This window comes from Myotis nattereri (assembly GCF_964212035.1).
Source record: "Myotis nattereri genome assembly, chromosome: 6".
Taxonomy (NCBI): Eukaryota; Metazoa; Chordata; class Mammalia; order Chiroptera; family Vespertilionidae; genus Myotis; species Myotis nattereri.
In genome coordinates, this window is record NC_138081.1 from 11,524,065 (window position 1) to 11,550,872 (window position 26,808).

Sequence of the window (26,808 nt, forward strand, 5' to 3'; positions counted from 1 at the left end):
CAAAAAATAAATGGAAACTTCATATACAGGACAGAGTTAGACCATTTAAATTTAAAATACTGTTTATTTACTTAAAAGAAAATAATAGTTAAATCCAGTAAATTAATAAGACATATGATTAGGGATTAAAATGGAGATTATATTATTCATTATAGGAAGGACCCATGGTTCCAAATATACCACCCCAAGAAGCTAGCAACAGGCTACAGATATTTCAGGTAAAACTATGTTTTTTGGTAATATGTAAAACTGCATTTTTTGTTACACATTTGGCATTGTGTAGTGATTTTTAAAAATGCTTTTAGGAAAAAAATTTCTGCATTTTATCTAAAATGGAATGTTAATGTTTAAAGTAGATATAGATTTTAATTGTATTCTAATCTACTAAATCATATAATTGATTCCTTTTCTTGTGTCCCTCCATGCTCTCTCCCACAGAATATCTCTCTGTATTTTTAGAAAATAAGACTTTAATTTTGAATTTAAGTGTATACCTTATTCTAGTTCCAAGCATTTCATTTGTATCTAAAGTGATAAAAAATTACAGAATAATAAAGTCCTATATAATAAATGGGTAATATGCAAATTGACCCTAATGGCAGAATGCTCAATGCAGGAGCTGCCCCCTGCTGGTCAGTGCACTCCCACAGGGGGAGCTCTGCTCAGCCACAAGCTAAGCTGATGGATGTGAGTGCAGTGGTGGGGGTGGCGAGAGCCTCTCCAGTCTCCTCAGCAGCGCTAAGGATGTCCGACTGTGGCTTAGGCCTGCTCCCCATGAGGGCTCCCGGGCTGCCAGAGGGATGTCTGACTGCTAGCTTAGGCCTGATCCCCTGGGGAGCAGGCCTAAGTTGGCAGGTGGACATCCCCCGAGGGGTCCCTAACTGTGAGAGGGCGCAGGTCGGGTCGGGCTGAGGAACCGCCCCCGCCCCCAGTGCGTGAATTTTCTTGCACTGGGCCTCTAGTGTATGAAATAAGATTTAAAATATTAATGGTTTGTCCTCTCTTTGTATCCATTAATTTTCTTCCTTCTGTATCCATCACTTTCAACTTCCCTGCTCCTTTGTCCTGCCTGGGACCATACAATACTCCTTGAGTCAGGCCACCATTCACTGTCTTTTTCTGCACTCAGATTGCTGCACATCTAGAGAAAAGTCACACACTTGTTTGATAGATACTGTGCAGATTCATGGATTCCTATGTAAGCCAGCTCCCCAAGAGCATCAGGAATTCTGTGGTTTGTTCTGTTCTCGCTCCTGCTTTCTGCAGTGGCTGTTTGAAATGTCCATGTTCTCCTTATGTTCCCTTTTCCACCTGCATTCTTGGTTATCAGATGTCTACTGTGTGACTTGATAGATAGGAAGATGGTTAAGAAATGGTTCTTTCACCTCTAAGCTGCTAAAACCTGGCAGGGAGACAGAGAGCCAGAGAAACAATCGCAGCACCGTGTGGTGAGCACTGTGATCTGGTGATGGGAACTCGTGGTATGCAAACAGATGTAGGAGCTTCCCACCCTGATGAGGGCTGGTCGGGCAAAAAGGGAGGGCTCCCCGGAAGAGGAGGCATCCAAGCTGCATCTTGAAGGACTAATTAGACTTAGCCAGGAGAAGGAGGAAAAATAAGTTAGGCAGAATTTGTGGCCCCAAGTGAGGAGATAAGCAGGGAGCTTTAGGGAGACGTAAGGAGTGTAATGTGGGGTGCAGTGGACAAAGAAGGTAGTAATGAGGGAGGGGGAGCTGAGTGGGCCGCGATCACTAACGGGAGGGCCTTGCAGGCTATAATGCGGAGCTCTAGCCTATCCCGAGGGCTGCAGGGCTCCGAGCAGGGAGCGACATAGTCCGATTGGGCTGGTACAGCAGTTGTGTTTTTAAAAGGTCTCTCTGGCGCCAGTGTGCAGAGTGGTCTGGAGGGAGGATGCCTGGTTCATGGCAGTCTCACTGATACAAACAAGAAACGGAAAGACTGAGGCCAGGAAGTGGCACTTGGAATAAAGAGAACTGGACGGATCATGAGTTAGTCAAGAGGCTGACTTAATAGGCTCAGAGCCTGGGTTGAGGGGAAAAGATCAGGTTTGGGGGAGGAGTTTGGGATTTTTGTGTGTGTGTGTGTGACAGATGACCTTGTCTTTAAATTTACAGAGGAAATTTAGGATCTGAGATGTAATTTTCAGAGAGGGGAGCCTTTTCCTCTCCCTGCCGGCTCTCTACTCTCTCCCTGGTCTCTTCGGAGGTCAACCCTTTTTCTTCTGTACTTTCAGCCTCTTCCTCTTTATTAAATCTTCTTAGTCAGCATTTAAAACTGTCTGTCTTTTCTTCTTAAAGTACAGCAACAACAGTAACCGCCTCCGTGTCCTGGACCTCCCTCCAGACCTCGCCTCTCCTTTCTTTCCCGGCCCCCGTCCTGCCTGCGTTTATTCTCAGGCAGTTCATGGCCGTCCCACTGGGAGACCCAGAGCTGCTGTCCAGAAGCCAGTGCTTTCCTCTTGGCTAGGGGTCCTCACGCTGAGCCGCAGTCTAGCCACCGGAAGGTGATCTGTAGCTCCACCATGTGTGTGTGTGTGTGTGGGGGGGGGGGCATTTCTAAATGTCCCTTTACCTCTCTTTACCTCTGCCAGGAGTTCCTTTACGTCACTTGATAACTGGGTTTCACCCAAGCAAGTGAACGGAGGAGTGGAGCCAGCAACCTGTTCTTGCCGCCTCATTTTATGTTCCATGGCTGGTTTGGCTGGTTCCGTGCAGCCTTTCACCAAAAAGGTTCAGTCAGGTTAGAGGAGTCTCTCAGTCGCAGGTTCTTCTGAAAGCAGGAGAGGAGGAGGGGTCGTTCAGGCTTTCCCCATCATAACCAGCTGCAGTTTCTCCTGTGGCATCTAACTTGCAAGTAGCTCCCTTGCTGTGAATGTTTTAAAATAGAACATTTATACTACGATGAGAAGAGTGTTTCTTCATCCCTCGTGGGATGACCGTGCGAAGCAGATGCAATCACCTGCCGGAGCCCAGGTCTCCGCCGCCTGGTTCCGGGAAGGTCTAGCCCAGTCACGCGCGTGGGTTGCATAAGGAGGGTGCCTGTGTTGGCCAGGGTTTTCCTGGGTTGCAGCAGGCACACGCCTTTCACTTACATGTGACGTCCTCAGACAAACAGTCAAGTTCCCCGTTATTGTCACGATTCTCCTCTCCCCAGAAATATGGAGGTCACTCTTGGACTAACACCAGCTCCTCCCAGCACCCTTACCAGAACTTTCTCCCGGACCCTGGAGGAGGCTCTGGTCCTTTGCTAACTGAAGTCCTCGGGTTTGGACCCAAAGTGCCAGGGAAAGGCCTGTTTCTCTGGAGGAGCCAGGACTAAAATCGACCTGCTCACCTGGTTGCCGCCAGCTGAGCCAAGCGAAACCCCTCAGCCACAAAAGCGAAATGAATAATGAAGAGATAGTAATGTTGGATGATGATAAGTGCCCCGGGGGGGAGGGGGGGGAGGTAGGGTAGGGCCATAGAGTGCTGGGCTGTGTGAATGAGGAGGTGAAATTTAAAATAGGGTCACCAGAGAGGGATGAGGGCATGAGCCAGGCAGGCATCTGGAGGAGCCACTTCCCAGGCCCGGGAAGAGCAAGCGCCAAGGCCCTGGGGAAGAGCTTACATGAGAGGCAGCAAGGGGTCAGTGTGGCCGGAGCGGAAAGAGCAAGGGGAGAGCAGTAGCAATGGGCAGAGAGGAAAGGAGGGACAGGCTGGAGAAGACGGGCCAGCCCAGGAAGGGCCCTGGGTTCGTTCTGCGTGAGGAGAGTGACGTGATCTTATTTATGTTTTCAGTGGCCGCCCTGGCTGCCGTGTTGAGAACAGATTGTTGGCAGTCAGGGGAGACGCAGGGAGACTGATTAGGAGGCCATTGCAATAATCCGAGGGGGAGGTGTTAGTGACGTAGGCCGGGTGGGGGGCGTGGGGGGGTGGGCGGGGGCGGTGGTACTGGAGTTGATGAGGCGCTGTGGAGCCTGGGTATATTTTGAAGAAAGGCTTTGTACCAATTTATGGGTCAGCAGCTAGGACTTCAATGTGTCACCCTTGGACTAGGGTGTGATCGATCACTTTATTAAAAAGACAGTGCAAGGGCCCCTCTCTTGCCTTTTAGTATCTTCTGTTCTGCTTACTCTGCTTGGGGGTGTGAGCCCAGCAGGCTGTTGGACAGGCATCTGTCTGGACATGTGACTTGGGGTCACAGCTGCAGGCCCAGTGTACCCCAAAGCAGGTGCTGCCCTCTGTCCTCCCAAAGAAGCAGCTGCCAAATCTCGGTCTGGGGAAGAAGCCGGACCCCCACTTTGGGCCTTGGTGCCAGTGTTGTCCGGTGCGGCGTTATATACTCTGATTTCGGGAGTCACTGGGCACGTGGCTGGCCTGCTGACGAAGCGGGCATTTTGTTCCCCAGTTGCCTGGCACTGGGGATCTTTTGAAATCATTTGGGACCTGAATGGGAAAGGGCTGAGTGATTGGCATCTTTAGTAGGCTTCACCGCAGCGGTTCTCCACCTTGGCTGCACGTTAGAATCACCTGGGAATCTTTTTAAAACCCTGATTTCTGGGCCTCATCCTCCAGAAATTCTGTTTCTTTGTTACTCATGTTGTGGCCCCACCCCATAACAAAGAAACAGAATTTCCGGAGGATGAGGCCCAGAAATCAGGATTTTAAAAAGATTCCCGGGTGATTCTAATGGGCAGCCAGGGTTGAGAACCACTGCTTCACCACATGAACAAGCTTTTAGATGTTAGTATTTTAATATATGCTAACTTTGAAGTTTTCATCTCTCCTTTTCTGAGAGTCACATAGTCCCACTATACTAACCACCAAGGAATATAAAGAGTACAAAACAGGGTCTTGCTCTGGCCCTTTTGACTCAGTGGATAGAGTGTTGGCCTGCAGACTGAAAGTTCCCAGGTTCGATTCTGGCCAGGGCACATGCCTGGGTTTCGGGCTTGATCCCCAGTATGGGGCGTGCAGGAGGCAGCCGATCAATGATTCTCATCATTGATGTTTCTCTCTCTCTCTCCCTCTCCCTCTCCCTTCCTCTCTGAAATCAATAAAAAAACAACAAAAAAAACAAAACCCAACAACATGGCCTTTGCCCTCTAGGAACCAAGAGTTTATTGGAGTTCCTCCATTGTCCCCATACCTTCCTGTTTGGCTCCTGTAAAATAGGCTAACGTGTCTGTCAGAACTGGAGCCCTGTCTGAGCGTTGTGAGGCCTGATGCCATGTGTTTTCCAGGGCTGGGCATTGAGGATCCTTCCTGATACTGTTGCACCATTGAAGTAGCGCACACATATCTTGTCATAGGTGGACTATTTCTCCTGGCTTTTGTGTTTTAAACACTGTTAATACTTAGCATTCTAACTATAGGAGATTCCAATTCCAATTCAAAAGACATGCATTGACTTTGACAGCTTAAATGTTAGAATGATCACAAATGGTATTAAAATGGAATCATTCATTTTACAGACTCTGTTGCTTACAGAGAAAATAGGGTTGAGTGGATTATATGGATACTTCACTCATTTGAACCCTGCAGGAGATGTGACCCATCTAAATTTGCGATAAAGCCTGAATTACAGATGTTTTTAAATGCAGTTTTAAAAATTGCGTTTCAGACATGTTTATGGGAACTTGAAATATAGGTCTTCTGGGGGCCACTTAATTTATTAAAGAAATAATTTTATATAAAATGGAGACTTCTAGAATGCTTGAAAGTTAATTTTCTTAAGTGCTTAACTTTTCCTTTCATAGCTTGGTATCAGCATTCATTTGCTTCATAAATTGTCGTTTCAAAGAGCATATTAAATAAACCTCAATGTAGCTTTTATTCCAATTATCATACATTCTACTTTAATGGAGTCTGAATTAATTATATTTTACTACAATTCAAAAACGCTTTTATAGGCCAATTTTGATGATCTGTGGAGAAAGTTTGTTACATATTCATCTGGTGAACAACTTTTTGGATTGCCTGTGACTGACTATGAGGTTTTGCACAAAGTCAGGTAAGTGTAGAAATGTTATAAATGTTAAAAGCAAATAATTAAATACTGTCCATTAGAAGAATCACGTCATCATTAAATCCGTTATCATGTAGAGAAGGGCGGCTGCCCATGGAACACTCCTCAATGCTCCCCTTGTGCTTGGCTGTTCCCGACCCATTGTATACAGAGTCTCCATATACAAAAGGAATGTTCTAGAATAGGAGAAAATACATGGCAAACATTCTGGGTCTTCATGGCCAAGGTTAGCCTATGCTTCATTGTTTTCTTTTCACTATTTTTTAGAGTGCCAATGATTGTGCGGAAGCACTGCCATTTTGGGTAACTTTTGTTTATTTAAAGGAGTAGCCATTCTCAGCTCTCAGTCTGCTTAAGGAATTTGTGCAAAGTGCTCTTCCTAATTGGGCAGACACAGAATTCATGGAGGTTGAAGGCCAAGGAACTGAAGCGATTATAAACAGTGGATCTAGGCTTTAAACAAGTATGTTTTAATAGAATTTTAAATATAATTTCCTTAAGGGCAAAATGAGCTGATTAGGACCTTGTCTTTGTATTAACTTACTGGGACCTGGGCTTTAGGAAAGAACTTTATGTTGCCTTCTTTCAAAGTCACAGCATGAAAGTGTCATGGCAGAACAGGCCTGAAATTGTCTGAAGGTAAATTAATGCTTCAGCCATTTAGGGTAGATGGTTTGTATTCTTCTCCGAAAGTGCTCATTCACCAAGCTTAACTCAGGGACCAAGTGTGTTAGAACTGCATATGCCTGCTGGCCCTTGACCCTGACTTACTCTATCGGAATCTCTGGGGCTGGGTCCTAGGAAATCTGTATTTTTAAAAAGGTCCTAAGTTTTTATTTTTTCCATACTCCGACTGAGACTCAGTGTTTTATTTTTAAAAATGTTTTTTTATTTATTAATTTTTTTTTTTTTTTGAGAGAGAGAGAGAGAGAGAGAGAGAGAGAGAAACATCGATTTGTTATTCCACCTTGGCGTATGAGGATGACATTGGAACCAACTGAGCTACTTGGCCAGGGCTCAGGGCTTTATGTTAACCCTTAGTATTCTAGGAAAAATTACCGTTCTTATGTACCATTTGGACCAATGGACCCTTTTTTGTTTTGCTTTTTAAACATTTTTAAGTAATTTATGCATAATTTACAGAAGTAAGAATAAAGAGATGGTGAAAAGCAATTTTATTAGAAAATGTAACAAGAACTTAAGCAGTGAAAACTCACTTTCCCCGCCGAAACCGGTGTGGCTCAGTGGATAGAGCGTCGGCCTACGGACTGAAGGGTCCCAGGTTCGATTCCGGTCAAGGGCATGTACCTTGGTTGCAGGCACATCCCCAGTAGGGAGTGTGCAGGAGGCAGCATATCGATATTTCTCTCTCATCGATGTTTCTAACTCTCTATCCCTCTCCTTTCTTCTCTGTAAAAAATCAATAAAATATATTTAAAAAAAAAAAAACAACTCACTTTCCCCCCATAATGTCCTGGTTTTAAGATCTATACACATGGAATGGAGACCAAGTTCTGCCTGCAGCCAGCTGCTCAGCAGCTGTCAGTCATGGCCCTGGAGCATCCCGTCCCGTAAACACTGATTCCAGGTGGCAGATCCATCTCCAGCGCTTCTAGCTCTTCATCGCCTCGGGTTTTTCTTAGCCTTGCACTTTTAAAACTCAAGACTGTTGAAAACTCAGATCACCATCCTTCTTGCAATGTACATTCAAAAATCATTACTTTGAGGTTTGAATGATCAAGTCAGTGAATTTTTTAAATTTCTGTATCATCTATTTTCTTTGAATACAAATCTGCCTTCAACATTTGTATCAAATAAAACTGACATAAACATCATAAATAATGAAAAAACATTGTCACACCTTTTTGGCAGAATGATATCGTCTACATTTTTGTTGCAAAATATTGCATGTGAAGCCCTGCCTCTTCGGAAATACATTGTTCGCTCCTAAATCATTGAGCTTAATAAAACTCATCTAGATTATCATCCTCTGAAGACTCAGTCTGAGATTTCACTTACACAGTCTCTTTCATGGTCTGTCTCTTTTCTGTTTAATGTTGCGGAAGTATCTTCTCCTTTGTCAATATTTTTCTCTTTGCTGTTTTAGGTAGGAAATGAAAAAAATAAGTTCTTAGCTCTTTTAAATGAAAAGTAAAGAAACAAAAATAAAAAGATTACAAAAATGATATCTCCACAGTTCTTTTGTTTTTGTACTTTCTTGCAAAATGATGCAATACTTTATTTAGTAAGAAATAAAGTAAGAAACCTGAAGGCTGATGCAATAGTGATTTTTTTCTGCGATTGCATCATCCTTAGAGGAGATTTCATTATCCTCCTCTTTCCTTACTATTTTAGTCATTTTAGCACAATTGGGGATACTCAGTGGTTAATAATTAAAATAATTCCTAGGATGACGAATTAGCAAAAGGAAACAAGAAATGGAAAAAACAAGGAGATTAGGATTCCAGAATGTGTCCTAGATTTAGAAAAGGGTCCAGTGTACCCATATGATAATTGGAAAATAAAATTAATTTTACTCCATTAAGAACCTAAGCAAATTTTAGCGTTAGCCTCTGCATTGTCTATAATAAATAATAACAGTTGTGAATATTAATTTTTACAAATAGGGCTAATGAAGCAATGAACTAAAAAACTAAAACTGGGTCCATTGGACCCTTACTGTACACTAATGGTTGAGGAATACCTGGCAAAATCCAAAACGCTGTTGAGGGGTCAATTTTTGGCGTTTTATACAAGAAAGACTTTTCTTTTACGTGGACCTGGAATCCCTCCTTTTATCCTTGCTTTGGATATAATTCCATTTGGGCACATGAGGGAAAGCATTTGGAAGGAAAGTAATGGTTAATGTCAGAATTAAAGGCAGACATTCTCATAAAAATCCAGCTTGCATATGAAATAAAAATTCAAATAAAACCTTAGCCTTGGCTGTGATCTTGTTATCAAGTTTTGGTCACATTGTTTGCAATGATTGGTATGGTAATAATGATCAAACCATTTGTCAATGTCAGGTCATAGTATGATTTTGAATACGTCAGAGCTGTAAACTTGACCTAATGCATGGAGCTTTAATAAAGTCTTCGTTTGAAAAATGACAGGGTCGTATGCCTGTTGGTATCTATAAGATTTTATACACACAATGTATGATTTATTTGATTGGATTAATTCTGCATATATTATAATGGAACTTATTTTTTAAATATACATTATATAATGACTTAATTATTTGTTTTCAGAAAGGAACTCAATTTGCTGCAGAAGTTATATGGACTGTATGACACTGTAATGGGCAATATTAGTGGTTATTACGAAATACTTTGGGGAGATGTTGACATTGAAAAAATTAATGCGGAACTGCAGGAATTTCAAAACAGGTGGGTTTCAGTTGAATTAAACTCACATTGTTATAGTGCTTATATTCTTAGGATCCTGTAGGTATATCACAAATGAGTTTGTCCTGTTATATTGCTGTAAATACGTAACACCTTCTTCAAAGAAATGTGTAGATGAAATATTTTTTCTTTTTTTGAAAGGTGTCGTAAACTTCCAAAAGGACTTAAAGATTGGCAGGCTTATTTGGATCTGAAAAAAAGAATTGATGATTTCAGTGAGTCGTGTCCTCTACTAGAAATGATGACCAATAAGGCAATGAAGCTGAGACACTGGGATCGAATCGCTGAGTTAACTGGAACCCCATTTGATGTGGAATCTGACTCCTTTTGTCTTAGAAATATTATGGAAGCACCACTCCTTAAAAATAAGGATGACATCGAGGTACATAAAATTATAAGATGGTTCTTTAAAGAATATCTCATTTTTCTTTTAGGAAAATTATACAAGCAGACATTTCATTCAAGGGAATATTAATTACCCCATATAATGCACCCTCAAAATTTGGGGTGGTCCTGAACATCTCTTTATTTTGCAAAATAATGCTGTAACTCAGGGAGATAATATGATTATTTGAAATATGTTAGTTTTGGAGTTCTGCAGTCTGTCCTCCCTTATGCCTTAACTACAATTCCATTTAAAAATATGTTTATTTCTGTATTGTCTACCTGGTGAATTCCTCAGAACATTTTCCAGATTCCTAATTCTAACTTTCCCCTATGTCTATTAACTATTTAAAATATTATATTTTCCTTTTCTAAGATTTTTAATTGATTCCTTTTTTTGTTGTTGTTTTATGCTTAGTGTTTGCATGGTATTTTTTTTTAATTGAGATATAATTTGACATTTAATATTATATTAGATTTAGGTTTACAACATAATGACTCATGTATATATTGCAAAATGGTCATCACACATAGATACAATTTATTTTCTTGTGATAAGAACTTTTAAGATCTACTTCTTAGCAACTTTCAAATATATGAGTATTATTAACTACTAGAGGCTTGGTGCACAGATTCGTGCACGGCGGGGGGGGGGGCCCTCAGCTTGGCCTGCACCCCCTCACAATTCGGGACCCCTCAGGGGATATAGCAGTGCACCAAGTGGCAGGCAGGCAGGAGGAGCCCAAGCTGGTGCCGGGGGCCCCCCCCCTCCCCCGCTTGCATACATCCCGGCCTGATGTGCCAGTAGCACTGCCACAGTCAGGAAAGGCTCCCGCCACTGCAGCTGCGCTCTCCAGCCATGAGCCTGGCTTCTGGCCGAGCGGCACACCCCTGTGGGAGCACACTGACCACCAGGGAGCAGCTCCTGCACTGAGCGTTGGCCCCCTGGTGGTCAGTGCATGTCATAGTGACTGGTCAACCGGTTGTTCCAATCGTTCTGGTCGTTCAATTGTAACAGTTGCTTAGGCTTTTATATATATATAGAGAGAGTCAGTCAACATGCTGTACATTATACCCCCAGGACTTATTTATTTTGTAACTGGAAGTTTGTACCTTTGATCACCTTCATCCATTTCACTTTCCCCTTTCACCCTCACCAATTTGTTCCTTGATCTGTCTGACTTGTTTCACTTAGCATAATGCCCTCAGGGTCCATCTATGTTTTCACAAATGGCAGGATTTCTCTCCTTTTTCTGGATGAATAATATCCATACATTTTTGATCCATTCATTCACTGATGGACACTTAGGTTGTTTCCATGCCTTGGCTATTGTAAACAATGCTGCAGTGAACATGGGAATGCAGATATATTTTTTAGTTAGAGTCTTCATTTCCTTTAGATAAATACCCAGAAGTGGAATTACTGGATCAATGGTAGTTCTATTTTTAATTTTTTGAAGAATCTCCATACTGTTTCCATTGTAGCTGCACAAATTTACTAGTATATTTCCACAAACAGAGCACAAGGATTCCCTTTTCTCCACATCCTCAACAATAGTTGTAATTTCTTGTATTTGTGATGATAGCCATTCTAACAGGTATGTGGTGATATCTCATTGTGGTTTTGATTTGCGTTTCCCTGATTACTAGTGATGTTGAGCACCTTTACATGTGTATGTGTTCTTGGAGTGTCTATTCAGATCCTCTGCCCATTTTCTTAATCAAATTGTTTGTTGTTGCTGTTTTATTTTACTATTGAGGTGTATGAGTTCTTTATATATTTTGGATATTCAGCCCTTAAGTCAGATTTATGATTTATAAATATTTTCTCCCATTCAGTAAGTTGATTTTTCATTTTGTTGATGGTTTTCTTTGCTGTGAAGAAACTTTTTAGTTTGATGTAGTTCCACTGCTTTATTATTGCTTTTGTTGTCTTGGCTTTTGAAGTCAGATCCAAAAAAATCACTGCCACGACCACTATCAAGGATCTTACCACCTATATTGTCTTCTAGGAATTTTATGGTTTCAGGTCTTCAGGTGAAGTCTTTAATCCATTTTGAGTTAATTTTTGTGTAGGATGTAAAATGGTGGTCCATTTTCATTTTTTTTGCATGTGGCTGTTCAGTATTCCTAACATCATTTATTAAAGTGACTGCCCTTTCCCTATTGTATATTCCTGGATCCTTTGTCATAAATTAATAGACACATGGTTTTATTTCTTGGCTCTATAGTCTGTCCTATTGATCTATGTTTCTGTTTTTATGCCTATATCATACTGTTTTGATTTCTATAGCTCTGTATTATAGTTTGCAATCATGAAACATGATACCTCTGGGTTTGTTTTTCCTCCTCAATATTGACTTGTCTATATAGGGCCTTATGTAGTTTTGTATAAATTTTTGGATTGTTTATTCTATTTCTGTAAAAAAATGACATTGGAATTTTGATAGGGATTGCATTGAAATCTGTAGGTAGTGTGGGCATTTTAACTACATTAATTCTTCTAATTCATGAGCATGGATAGTCTATTTACTTATTTCTTCTTCAATTTCTTCTTTCAGCATCTTATAATTTTAATTGTAGATGTCTTTTTATCTCTATTAATTTATTGTTTTTGATGCAATTGTAAATAGAATTGTTTTCTTAATTTGTTTTTTTGATAGTTTGTTTTCTTAATTTCTTTTTTAATAGTGTATAGAAATGCAACTAATTTTGTGTATTAACTTTGTATTGTGAAACTTGACTGAATTCTTTGATTAGTTCTAACAGGGTTTTTTTTGTGTGGAATCTTTAGGATTTTCTATATATAAGGTCATGTCACCTGCAAACAGAGACAATTTAACTTCTTCCCTTCCAATTTGGATGCCTTTATTTCTTTTTTTTTTAAAATACATTTTATTGATTTTTTTACAGAGAGGAAGGGAGAGGGATAGAGAGTTAGAAACATCGATGAGAGAGAAACATTGATCAGCTGCCTTCTGCACACCCCCTACAAGGAATGTGCCCACAACCAAGGTACATGTCCTTGACTGGAATCGAACCTTTGACCCTTCAGTCTGCAGGCTGATGCTCCATCCACTGAGCCAAACCGGTTAGGGCAATGCCTTTATTTCTTACTTGTGTAAGACTCCCAGTACTATGTTGAAAAAAAGTGTTATCTTTGTCTTGTTCCTGATCTTAGAGAAAAGCTTCCAGCTTTTTGTGGGTTTGTCATATATGTGGCCTTTATTATGTTGAGGTACTTTCCTTTTATACCCTCTTTATTGAGAGGTATTATCATGAGTAGGTGTTGAAAATTTTTCAAATGCTTTTTCTGTATCTATTGAGATGATCATGTGATGTTTCTAATTTATTGATTGAGTTGTGGATAGTGAAACATCCTTGTATCCTTGGAATGAATTCCACTTGGTCATGGTTATGATCCTTTTTATGTGTTGTTGATTTTGGTTTGCTAATATTTTGTTGAGGATTTTGCATCTACTAGTACATTTATCAGGGATATTGGCCTGTAATTTTCTTATGTGGTGTTCTATCAGGGTAATGCTGGGTCATAAAATCAGTTTGGAAGTGTTCCTTCCCCTTCGATTTTTTGGAAGACTTTGAGATGATTGGTATCAATTCTTCTTCAAATATTTGGTAGAATTCACCAGTGAAGCCCTCCGGTCCTGGACTTTTGTTTGTTGGGAGGTTTTTGATAACTGATCCAAACTCTTTGCTAGTAATTGACCTGTTCAGATGTTGTCTTTCCTCATAAGTAAGTCTTTATAGGTGATTCTCTAGGAACTTATTCATTTGTTCTAGACTGTGCAATTCGTGTTTGTGCAGTTGTTCATAGTGGTCTCCTATATAACCCTTCATAATTCACTCGTATCAGTTGTAACATCTCCTCTTTCATTTCTGATTTTATGTATTTGACTTACCTCTCTTTATTTCTTGGTGAGTCTGGCTAAAGGTTTGTCTGTCTTTTCAAATGCTAGCTCTTAGCATCCTTTATCTTTTCTATTGTCTTTTTAGTATCTATTTCATTTATTTCCACTCTGCTCTTTGTTATTTTCTTCTTCTAACTTTGGGCTTTGATTGTTCTTCTTTTTCTACTTCCTTGAAGTTTAAAGTTACGTTGTTAATTTGAGATCTCTCTTGTTTCTTAATGTAAGCAATTGTCATTATGAACTTCCCTCTTAGAACTGATTTTGCTGCATCCCGCAACTTTTGGTATGTTGTATTTCCATTTGCATTTGACTCAAGGTATATTTTGATGTTTCTTTTGATTTCTCCTTTGATCCATTGGTTGTTCAGTAGCATATTGTTTAATCTCCACATATTTGTGATTCTTCCCATTTTTTCTTGCCATTAATTTCTAGTTTCATATATTATAGTCAGAAAAGATGCCTGACATGATTTCAGTCTTCTTAAACTTATTAGAACTTGTTTTTTGTGATTTGTCCTGAGGAATGTTTCATATTTACTTGAGAAGAATGTGTACTCTGTTGCATTTATTTATTTATGTCGGTGTACAGTATTATATTAGTTACATTAGTGTCAGGTGTACAATACAGTGACTCAACATTTTTATACCTTAGAGTATGAGCACCCCACTAATTCTAGTAATCACCCACCATACAAATTTATCACAATATTTTTGACTATTCTCTCCTTCACCTTTTTCACCCATCTTGGTCTCTGTTTCTATGAGTCTATTTTTGTTTTGTTTGATCATTATTTTTGTGTGTTTTTTATTTGTTTGTTTGTTTTTAGACTCCACATACTAGTGAAACCATATGGTATTTACCTTCCTCTGTGTGACTTATTGCACTTAGCAGAATACCCTCTCGGTCCATCATGGTGTTTTTCAGCTAAATACCCAGAAAAAAAACAGGAAAAACCATCAGATAAAAATAGAATTGACTTTTAAGCAAATGAGATGTTCATATTAGGGCCTGACCAGGCAGGAAGATAGCAATGTTTATATGTTACTTTAAAGAGTTCACAAGACTCTCACATATATTCTCTTTTTTCCTCAGCAAGTTGCTGAGATAGAGCAGCTGTGATTATCTCAATTTTGGCCCCAAAACTCCAGTTAAAATATAATCAAGAAAAATGATGATTTAAGTTTCATCATTTTATGTGTGTGGTAAAGTAAAACAATTAGCAGTCAGAGTCTCAGAAGGTTCTAGTTTGAACTTGGAACACCAGGATCTTGAGCCTCAGATTTCTTGGCCATACAATGACTAAATGACTTCTAGGTCCAGGCTAAAAAATTCGGCGGTTTTACAGGGCACTTAACCTTTAATGAGAATGCTGTGACACATTCCTGGATTTCTCTCTGAAGGACATCTGCATCTCTGCCATCAAGGAGAAGGATATCGAGGCCAAGCTGGCACAGGTTACTGACAGCTGGACCAACCAGAACCTGAGCTTTGCAGCGTTTAAGGGAAAGGGAGAGCTTCTACTCAAAGGAAGTGAGTCAGCAGAAATCATCACCTTGATGGAGGACAGCTTAATGGTCTTAGGTTCCTTACTAAGCAACAGGTAATTTTATATTTGGGGTTAATTTTTATAATTTTATTTTGGTAATTAGGGGTATAAAAAGCCCGGTTTCGCAGTTGCAGCATAGCATGATATTCTGACCTAGAGTGCTGACTCTTATCTGTCTCTCCATGAACTACCTTTCCTCCTTAATAATCATGGCCTCCATCTCCCTTTCATGATACCCATCTTCCCTTCCTATTTTTTTCTGATGGTCCCCATAATTATTCTCCCTCAAATTAGCAGTTTATCTCTCTCTCTTTTTAAAATTGATTTCAAAGAGGAAGGGAGAGGGAGAGAGAGATAGAAACATAAATGATGAGAGAGAATCACTGATCAGCTGCCTCCTGCACTCCCCACACTGGGAATATAGAGCCTGCAACCCAGGCATGTGCCTTGACTGGGAATTGAACTGTGACCTTCTGGTTCATAGGCTGATGCTCAACCACTGAGCCATGCCGGCTGGCTGAGCAGCCGCTTATATCTTGAACATCTTTATTCCCCACTGACAAGACTTCTTCACTTTATGTTCTTTCTCTTTCATTTTTCTGATTTGTCATCATTGCCCTCCTTGGCTAAACCTGCTCAAATATTCATCCAGTGGTCCAGGAAAAGCATGCTGGCCACACATGAAAGGAATATACCATTAGGGGCTTGGCGCTTCCCACTTTGCACTTTTTTATGGTGGAGCGTGGCTATATCTGTGCTGGGTCCTCTGTGGGTCTGGGGCCTGAGCTGGTGCGCTTGGAATGCAGATGGCATGCAGATGTGCGACTAGGGTTCTTTAGGACAGTTTCAACTCCTTATATGCTATGGTTCCTGGTCCAGCAAGGTTTTCCTGCTCTTTGTCCTCCTGTGGCCGTTAAGGATTGTATTGCCCCATAGGCCTAACAGTTTCCGAAGGAATGTTTCTCCTATAATTTACTTTGTTAGGCCATACTGCTTTCTCAGTCATCATTGAAATGTACTGTTTTCCCACTCTTTTTAGATATAATGCTCCATTTAAAAAAAATATACAGAACTGGGTGTATAAATTGTCCACTTCCTCAGACATAATTGAAGAGTGGCTGGTAGTCCAGAACCTTTGGGTTTATCTTGAAGCTGTCTTCGTAGGTGGAGATATTGCCAAACAGCTGCCTCAGGTAAATGTGGATTTTGTAACTCTGCTAGCATAATTTGGTGTGTGTTGTCAACATGTCTCTGTAAAAGTCATGACTTGGTTATTCACCAGGGGCTGGCAAACTATAGCTCACTTGCCTGTTTTTGTAAATAAAGTTTTATTGGAACACAGACATGTCCATTTGTTTATGTTCTGTTTACAGGCTTTAGCATTACAAAAGCAGGGATGAGTATTTATAACAGAGACTATATGGCCTGCAAAGCCTGTAATATTTGCAATCTGGCCCTTTACAAAACAATTTTTTAAAAGTGACCTTTGATTTACATGAGTAGAAAGAAGAAATTCACATATTTTCCAACAGTGAAAACTCTCCAGGTTGTTTGAGGATGTGAGGTGCGTTCAAGTGTGGTACTGTTAAATTATAGCAGCTCATCTCTTCCAAGAATTAATATCCTATCCCACTGAGGATAGAATTAAAATTAATCTGTATTCTGTAAGTGCAATGAACTATCAGTAAGTTGGCTCATGGTAGTTCAGAAATATACCAGGGGGCAAGGAAATTTCGCCTTAGAAGCATGTAACAAAATTGTTAAAACAGCTTGATTGGAACCTTTTAAATAAATGCCAATAACTCACTAATAGTGCTATTCTGTGAAGGTAATTTCCCTTTTTCTGAATTTCCACATCTGTAAACAGGATCTATACAGATTAAAAATCAAGGATAGCCCTAACTGGTTTGGCTCAATGGATAGAGGGTCGGCCTGCGGACTGAAGGCTCCCAGGTTCGATTCTGGTCAAGGGCATGTACCTTGGTTGTGGGCACATCCCCAGTAGGGGGTGTGCAGGAGGCAGCTGATTGATGTTTTTATCTCATCGATGTTTCTAACTCTCTATCCCTCTCCCTCTTTGTAAAAAAATCAATAAAATATATTTTTTAAAAAATCAAGGATAAAAGAGTTTTGAAAATGATAGATTTCATTCATTACATAACATTTTAAAAACACAAATCTTTTTTAATCAGAAAGTTGCATCCTAAAAAATGCACTTAAAAGTTTTAAAATAGGCAAGATTATGCCAATTTCTAGAGGTATTTTCACAATTGAATGCAAAGCTGACTGCCATCCATCATAAATAGAAAAATTTAATTTGCAAAAAAATGTAAATGAAGCTTTGTTTTGGGTTTTTACTGTTTTCTCCTTTCTTTTTCCTGGGGTATTATTGAGCTGTAATTATTCCAAGGATCCTGAGATCAAATTATTTTCACACTTTTTCAGTTTTCTTATCAAACCAAAACACCAGGAGCGCTGAAAGACCAGATTTGAGCTTGAAGTTGATAGCTTTGCAAAACAATCACGTGGTACTTTTGAAAAATGTATCAAAAAGAAGGAAATAAGTGATCAACTCTGTTGTGATGAAGCAGTATTTCAATAAGCAGTTTTATGACTTTGGGTTTTTGTTGTTCAGAATTAATTCAAATGAAAAGGAATCGCCGCCTTTAAATTATGTAGCCTGAGACTAACAGAGGCTGATTTGAAGAACTATAGAAAATTCCAAAGTGAATACTTGCTTTATTCAAGTTTCTAAATGCTGATTTTGACTGACTGTGGATTTATTTTTAGGAAGCAAAACGTTTCCAGAATATTGACAAGTCATGGATCAAGATAATGCAGCGCGCTCACGAGAACCCCAATGTGATCAGCTGCTGTGTGGGCGATGAAACCATGGGGCAGCTGTTGCCTCACTTACACGAACAGCTGGAAGTGTGTCAGAAGTCACTGACAGGGTAAGTTTAATTTCTAAATGACCTATTGTTTTATACGTGCTGGTGTTTTATCCCAAACAAGTTATATATAGGGTGTCCCCCCCAAAATGTATACACACACTTTGAATAATTATAAAGGCAGTGTTTACTAAAATACATTTCCTTTTCAAAATTGAGCTATCTGCTGTTGCAGTGTATATACATTTTGGGGGGACACCCTGTATTTCTGGTTTGGTAGTGATGGCGGGAGGGGTAAATAGTAATTTAACATTTCACATAAATTTAATTTTTCTGCAAAAAAAGACACCTTCAACTTGGGGGTGGGTGAGTGAAGGCATAGTATTGGTTTTGCAGGGCTGCGGTAACAAATCACCATGACAGAAACCCATTTTCTCACAGTTTTGGACGAAATGAGGTGTCAGCAATTTTGAAAGCCCTAAGGGAGAGTCTTTCTTTGTTTTCCCAGCTTCTGGAAACTCTAGGAGTTTCCTGGCTTGTGGCTACATAATTCCAATCTCTCTGTCTCTGAATTCACTTTGTTTTTCATTCTGTATTTCTCTTATGAGTGTTACAGAAAAACCGGACAAGAACCAAGCAGCGCTCTGAGAGTTTGGAGTTACACTTTATTCACCGCGGTGGGCTTAGGGAAATGAATCCAAATTCTAAGCAAAGCTACAAGCAGAACTTCCCTTTTTATAGAAGAGCCAGCCCTTTGTGTGCTTGCTGGCGGCGGCCTTGAAAACTACACAGTTCTATCCAATTAAAAAATGCACCTGGCATGGCATTGGGTGTATCTAGTCTCTGCCCTACAAGGTCAGACAGCTAAGTTTATCTCCCCCATTATTCAAGCAGGCTAGAAAGCAAAGTTATTTTTTCCAGAATAAGAGGCCGTCCAAAGAATAGCAGAGAATTCCAAACAGTAGTTTTACAGAATAGGGGTTTTCCTTCACATGAGAACACTGTTGTAAATGTACCCCACGAATCACAGAAGGACGCCTCAAGAAATCGAATTAAAGAGTCACGTTTATTGCAATCCGTTACTACGAGGGGGCCATGCACTCCAAATCTCACAGTGTCCTCCCCAGCCCACCACCAGATTTATAGGCAAAGATCACAAAGGTATCGATACATCCCAGGGTTTGGAATGTGGAACCTAGTTTGCAAAAAAAGCAGTTTACAGAAGCAGACTTAAGCATGTTAATTATAGTTTTGGGTCTCCGGATCACTGAATCAATGGAAACACATTATCTGGAGCCATCGGGTCTTGGTACCACTGAGTTGACAGGAACACATTATCTAGAGCAGTGACGGCGAACCTGTGACACGCGTGTCAGAGGTGACACGCATGTCAGAGCTGACACACAAACTCATTTTTTTGGTTGATTTTTCTTTGTTAAATGGCATTTAAATATAGAAAATAAATATCAAAAATATAAGTCTTTGTTTTATTATGGTTGCAAATATCAAAAAATTTCTCTATGTGACATGGCACCAGAGTTAAGTTAGGGTTTTTCAAAATGCTGACATGCTGAGCTCAAAAGGTTCACCATCACTGATCTAGAGCCATTGAGGCAATTTAGAGTAATTGTGCAGTCCTCATCTTGGCACCACTGAGTCAACCGGAACGCGTTATCTGTGGCCACTGAGGCAATTTAGGATAATTGTGCTGTCCTGGTTCCCAAGTACAGAAGAATGTGCTTTCTAAAACCAGTGAGATCACAGTCAATGGGGTACTCACATTACAATCAATAGGGTATTCAATCGAATGGGATGATTTATATAATTCAGAAAATCAAAATAACTTTTCTATTGTTAAATAAAGCAAGTAAGTACAGAAACCGAACAGCAGGGTTAAAGTTTAACTATAGTTTCTACCTGAGATGATTGCTACCATACTTCACACTTCTTAGATTTAGGGCTTATCTGGATAATCCAGGACGATCTCTTCTTGATATCCTTAACTTCAGCACACCTGCAAAAAACCCTTTTTCCAAATAAGGTCACATTCACAGATTCCAAGGAACAGGATGAGGACCTGTCTTTTTTGGGGGGGGGCGGGACAGGGGGAGGGAGCTTCCATTCAGCCCAACAGACATGGAGTAGAATGTGCACTAAGAGAACAAATTAACCAGACAAATTCATGGGTAATTTTCTTATAAAGCAGCTCATTCTCAGGCTCTCTGTGAAATGGGGTGGACATATAACCTGCTTCATTTAAGTTTATGCTGCTGTCTTAGCTGAATGGTTCGTTGTCCCCTCTTTCACTCAAACTGTGCTGATTTGTGGATGAATTACGTTCACGCTGGGTTACATCATCCTATGAGGTTCATAGAACTGGAAGGTCGCAGGAGCGCCCTAGAGGAGGAGGAAAATGATGGGTAGATGGGCAGGCTTGCTCTGGATCCCTTTCTTGTCTTCACTTATTTTCTCAAGTGACGTCCATGGGGTAGCACGGGCTTTGGTTCTAAGAAAACACGTCAAAGGCAAATGGCAATGACTCTAGGTGTTTGCTGTTATCTTATTGACGACGTTTAGTGATCATGCCTTGGCTAAAAATAAATAACTCAGAAACATCTCATTTGGTAATGCGACTTTATTTAAAGGTATTTGGAGAAGAAGCGATTACTATTTCCAAGATTCTTCTTTGTATCTGATCCAGTTCTTCTGGAAATTCTTGGACAAGCCAGTGATTCCCATACCATACAGGTATAACCTAAGTATCTATCACCTAAACACCCCCCCCCCCCCCAGCATACACGATGGACAATGAAAATGAAGTTAACCCTTTAAAAGTGGAGGCAGGAAAGAGAGCATTGAAAATTCTGCTGATTCTACAATGTCCGTCTTTCTGTGTATTTGGCGCCTGAGGCAAAGGTCACTGATTATGCCACCCAGCGGGTGGACGGCCCTGGGCAGCTTCTTAATTTCCCTGCACCCTAGTTTTCTGGTCTGTGCGAGCGGGAAACGAATGGCCCCACCTCATAGGCTTGCCGTGAGGGTTACGTGAGATGATGCAATGAAGAGTATCTGGCATACATCGCGTGCCCGCTAACTGTAACTCATTATTGTGAGTATTTTAGCCTAAATAGTCTTACATCCAATAGAGCTGGTGGTTTCGATTTGTCTTTTTTTTTTCCATCCGGAATGCTTTGCAAATGCTTTTAGCCATTTCCCAGGGCAATACTTCCAGGAGGAAGATACCGAGAACTGGGAGTGGGAGGCGTCCCAGGGCCAGTTCTGTTGGGGAGTCTGGGAAACCGCTAATAATAGCTTCGCTGTTGGTTTCCGGGAAGTTGTGGGGATGAGAAGAGAGAAAAGCAGAAGCTGCTGCGGAAGACAGAGGTGGAGCCAAGAGAGAAGGCAGGACCGAGCTGGGGAGGGACCGTGTGGTTCGGTCCCTGGGGGGGAGGGGACAGTCATTACTCCGATCTCCCTGGTCTAGAGGGCATCCGAGGACTTGGAGGACATGTTCTGCAGGCCTGGCTTTGAAATGTGCGCCCCCAACTCAGCCAAAGGTCCTTTTCTTTCTCTTTTTCTTCTGGAAACAGTGAAGTGAATTCTGGATATTTTACAAAGATTAAAAATATTAAGGCTTTTAAAGACGTCTCAGCGGCTTTTGTATTTAGGCTCCTGGATGATGTTATTGCGTTGTCTTGTGCTTCTTACAGCCACACCTCCCTGCGGTATCTGACAACATAAATGAAGTGACATTTCATCCAAAAGATTACGATCGGATCCTGGCCGTCATATCAAGAGAAGGAGAAAAAATTATTGTAATTTAACGTGGTTTCACTTTTGTTATGAGGAGAATGCAATTCTCTAATGAGAAGGGGGTGGGCCTGGGTTCCAGTTCTGTAGCCCCGTGTTACACACTAGTTTGGATAATCAGCTAACTTCTTTGGGACTCATTTCATTATCTATAAAATGAAAGTTTTAGACCTTTTATTTTCCTAGTGATCTTTCTAGTTCCTTCCACCTATAGTATCAGTTGATTTTACTCATTTTTTTAAATATTTTGTGTAAAATATAGAACTATTTGTTACCAATATGTAATATATTTATAATCTATTTTTTAGTTGGACGCTCCTGTTATGGCCAAAGGTCCCGTAGAGATTTGGCTTCTGGACTTGTTAAAAATGCAGATGTCATCGTTACATAACATAATTCGATCTGGGTTCTATCAAATCAGTGATTCGGGATTTCAACTCTTACCTTTCCTCAGTCACTTTCCAGCACAGGTGAGAATACACACTGTTTAAATAATGGTTATGAGAAGTGGAAATAAGGGGGAAGGATGCTCAGGAGACAGTGGCCTGGTGTAGCTGTGAACTAGTTAGGGAGGCCTACCCACTGCTCCCAACCACCCTCTTGTCCACCACACCATTCCAGGCCCGCCCATACCCTGCACTGCTCTCGCCTCAGTAAGAATATACAGAGACTAAAACCATTTATGGGAAATTTTACCTTATATATGAAAATCATTGGTATAGATACAGATACAGATATGGATGTGGATATCCTCCTATATAATAAAAGAGAAACATGCAAATTAACCATCCCTCTGCTATGCCCAAGCCACGCCACCAGCCATGCCCACCATCCAATCAGGAGCAAGTATGCAAATTAACCCAACTAAGATGGCAGCGGCCACAGAGCTGAAGCAGGAGGCTTGGGTTGCTCCTGGTGATGGAGGAAGCCAAGCTTTCTGCCTGCCCTGGCCAGCCCTGGGCTATACTCAAGGCTACAAAATTTCAATTATAGAAGATAAATAAATCCCAGATACCTGCTTCCAGCTAGCTGTGGCCTCCGCTCAAGGAGGGGCTGGGAGCCTGGGTTGCCAGGGGTATCTAGCGGACCTGGTCTCTGCTCAAAGCTACAAAGTTTCAATTATAGAAGATAAATAAATCCCAGAAAAAAAAGAAAGAAAAAAAAGAGAGGCTGGGAGCTTGGGTTGCTGGGGTGTATGGCCAGCCTGAAAATGGCCATCAGCCCTTCACCCAGGCTGGCCACACCCCCATGGGGTGAGGGCCCCCACTGGGGGGCTTGACCAGCCTGAAAATGGCCCTTAGCCCCTCACCCAGGCTGGCCAGGCATTCCAGCGGGGACCCCCACCCTGAAGGGGGTGTGGCCAGTCTGAAAATGGCCCTCAGCTCCTCACCCAGGCTGGCCAGGCACCCCAGAGGGACCCCCACCCTGATCCAGGACACCCTTCGGGGCAAACCAGCTGGCCCTCACCTGTGCACCAGGCCTCTATCCTATATAATAAAAGGGTAATATGCAAATTGACCCTAACAGCAGAATGACTGGTCACTATGACACACACTAACCACCAGGGGGCAGACGCTAAATGCAGGAGCTGCCCCCTGGTGGTCAGTGTGCTCCCACAGGGGGAGCTCTGCTCAGCCACAAGCCAGGCTGATGGCTGCCAGCACAGTGGTGGTGGCAGGAGCCTTTCCCACCTCCTCAGCAGTGCTAAGGATGTCCGACTGCAGCTTAGGCCTGCTCCCCGCTGGCAAGTGGACATCCTCCAAGGGCTCCTGGGCTGCCAGAGGGATGTCTGACTGCCAGCTTAGGCCTGATCCCTTCGGGAGCGGGCCTAAGCCAGCAGATGGACATCCCCCAAGGGGTCCCAGACTGCGAGAGGGCACAGGCCGGGCTGAGGGACCCCCCCCCGCCCCCACCCCCGAGCGCACAGATTTTTGTGCACCGGGCCTCTAGTAGTGTATAGAAAGAGAATGAGCATGTCTTTTCTGGAAACAAAATCCACCTTGCCTTTTATTTATTTTCCCTTCAAGTGATTATGAATTGGCACAGTCCGTTAAAGGAGGCCCTCTCAGGCAACTAACTTTTGAATGCGAAGACCTTGAGAGAGGCTGGGGTTGGAGCAGGTGCTGTCTCTCGCGAGTCCTCTGGCTCTGAGAAGGGCATTGCAATGTGCCAAATACTCTTAAAACTAGATAGAGAAAATGCCAATAGTTCCATCACATTTTCAGCCAGGATAAAGGACGAGTGATGACCTGTGATCTGGGTCAGAGACAGTATGGGATAGAAGGCAGGAGATATCCAAGGAAAATGTAGGCAGTTTTTGCCCAAACCATATTTCTTCTCCACCTGCTCCTGCCAACCTGTACTCCAAATCCTGAAGGACTGCACACACGGCGGACATGGCCGAGGGCTATGAAATATCCACTCAAACGGCACAAGTACAGAGAGAGAAACAATCTTTATGGCAGAGAACACTCTAATATTGTGATTTTTAAATAATGTATAATATCCTTGGCAAGCCTTAATGTTTTTACTAGTATTATTAACTTTGTGATAAATCTTTATAAAATACTTTATTTGATAAGCTGGGGAAATAGCTGCTTAGACGAAATCAATATACTTTTCCTCTCCCAGGAAAGCTGGGTCACCTGTGTATCCGGAAGGAGAGGCTCAGTCTAGTTTAGTCAGAGGAGGGAGCGTTACAGGTGGAGCAGTTGAAGAGCAAGGTCAGAGCAGTGGTCAAGCTGAGCAGGAGACAACAGGGAAGTTGGCTAGCTTGCAGGATTTTCTTCAGTGTGCATATCTATAATAATAAAAACATAATATGCTAATTAGACCGGATGACCTTCCTGACGAAGCAGGGCTACAAGGGAAGCCCAGGTCCCGGGTGCCTGCCAGCGGCTGGAAGGAAGCTCGGGTCCCGGGTGCCACAGGGAAGCAGGTGCGGGTGGGGGAAGGAAGGCCTACTCTTGCATGAATTTCGTGCATCGGGCCTCTAGTATACCTATATATGCAAATAAAGAGGTGAGATTTTAAACAAGTTTAGATAAGAATCTTGACATTGTAGTGGGCGAATTTCAGTTCTTTGGAAAAATTGCTTTAATGAATATATATTCATTCAAAATATACGCATTCACCTTACTCTCTAGAGCAACTTTTCCAAAGAACTGAAATCTGTCCACTACAATGTTAATTTGAGGTTTTATTTGACATTTTAAAAATTTCTTCTTTGCTTTCTTCCAAAACACATTTCTAAGATTATGAATGAATGCAATGGATTCCTGTTGCAAACATTTGAAAAATTTTGAAAACTATGAAAGTGAAAATAAAAATTTTCCATCTTTCTACCACTTGGAAATGATGCCTGTAAATATTTAGTGTATTCCCTTTCAGTATTTTTTAATGTGTTAATTACAGGCATCAAATAATATTGCAAAGAATGAGCATTCCTACTTTGTTTTTTATTTTAATGAGACATCCTCCAGTTTTTGTTATTATATCTTCTGCCTGCTTAAACGAAGTTGAAAACATAATTTAAACTTTTGTTGGTGACTCAGGATAGTCATTTTAAAGATTCGTGTTTGGAATGTACCCCTCTGCAGTCATTTTTCAGGGTCTGTAAGTCAGCCTTACCCTGCTGTTTTTGTATTGTTTCTCTTTGCTTTTCCTATCTTACTGCCCCGTTCTGGGGCCATCAGGGTTAGAATCTGCTTGCTATTGGGAGCTTCCTGCCACTGGCTGCTTCCTCCGTATTCTGTCGCTCACCTTAGCCAGGTGCTTTCATTTGTCTTCACCAGCAGAGCCCGGGATTGGCCGTTGCTCTAGCGGGAGGAGGCAGGGATCAGGAAAGGGTTTTATTCCCCTTTACCTACTGCAGTGCCCAGTAGCATCTACATGCCTCACACACTACTTTCAACCCTCTGCCAAAAGTGGGTTCCTTTTTGGTCCAGATGACTTTGTATCTGTTCTTTTGCGGATGAATAAATGCTCCCAAGGGGGCCACCGCTGTATGGAGGAGGTGAAGGTGGGGGATATACGATCACTTTTACTCCCTTTTCTGGGGCAGAAATTGTAGCTAAAGTGACATTCTCTCACAGTTTCCTTAGCTTCATCAGGAGACAAAGGACAAGCTTCTTGAACCCTTCTCACTTTCTGTCTCTCTCCTTTAGATAAATATGTAGACAGAAAATTAGATGTAGGTAAAGGTATGGATATTAAAGGGAGTGGAGGTCAAGAAAGGAGGTAGGCAGTTGCAAAGAGACCTATGGAAAACTATTTCTGGAAGTGGAGAAATGCATGTCCCTTTTTTCGTTTAAAATGAGTAAAAACCCTGTTTGCCTTCATGTGAATAAGTGACCACCAAATTTCACTGTAGGATGTGTTTTAAATGTGTGGCTTGTCTGTCTGCTGGATTTGTAGGTTGGGCTTCTGGGAATTCAGATGCTGTGGACACACGATTCAGAAGAGGCTTTACATAATGCAAAAGATGACAGGAAAATCATGCAAATAACCAACCAGAAATTTTTGGATATTCTAAATGTTCTAATTAGCCAGACAACACATGACCTAAGCAAGTTTGAAAGAGTGAAATTTGAAACTCTGATTACTATCCATGTGCATCAGAGAGATATTTTTGATGACTTGGTAAAGTATCTTTTTTTCTTAATTTTAAGTAATTTAGTGTATTAGTTAATAATTTAGTGCTCTTAATAATGAAAAATTAAGTGTTATATATTCCCTAACTTATATGAATCTTCTTATCTACCTGACCCTTTTTCACAACTGGTGTGAGTGTGTGTGTGTGTGTGTGTGTG

At 41.3% G+C, this 26,808-nt stretch overlaps 1 protein-coding gene across 1 annotated transcript in view; it reads left to right on the forward strand.

Annotated features, from left to right (window-relative positions):
- DNAH8 (dynein axonemal heavy chain 8) overlaps positions 1–26,808 on the forward strand; it is a 273,951-nt gene that overhangs the window by 100,461 nt on the left and 146,682 nt on the right. Inside the window, exons 31-41 of the mRNA XM_081093926.1 lie at positions 156–218; positions 5,912–6,012; positions 9,282–9,419; positions 9,579–9,819; positions 15,151–15,350; positions 16,336–16,489; positions 18,087–18,250; positions 20,833–20,935; positions 21,898–22,002; positions 22,306–22,467; positions 26,414–26,638. Of these exons, the coding sequence (XP_080950052.1) occupies positions 156–218; positions 5,912–6,012; positions 9,282–9,419; positions 9,579–9,819; positions 15,151–15,350; positions 16,336–16,489; positions 18,087–18,250; positions 20,833–20,935; positions 21,898–22,002; positions 22,306–22,467; positions 26,414–26,638 (1,656 nt within the window). The remainder of the gene's footprint in view (positions 1–155; positions 219–5,911; positions 6,013–9,281; positions 9,420–9,578; positions 9,820–15,150; positions 15,351–16,335; positions 16,490–18,086; positions 18,251–20,832; positions 20,936–21,897; positions 22,003–22,305; positions 22,468–26,413; positions 26,639–26,808) is intronic.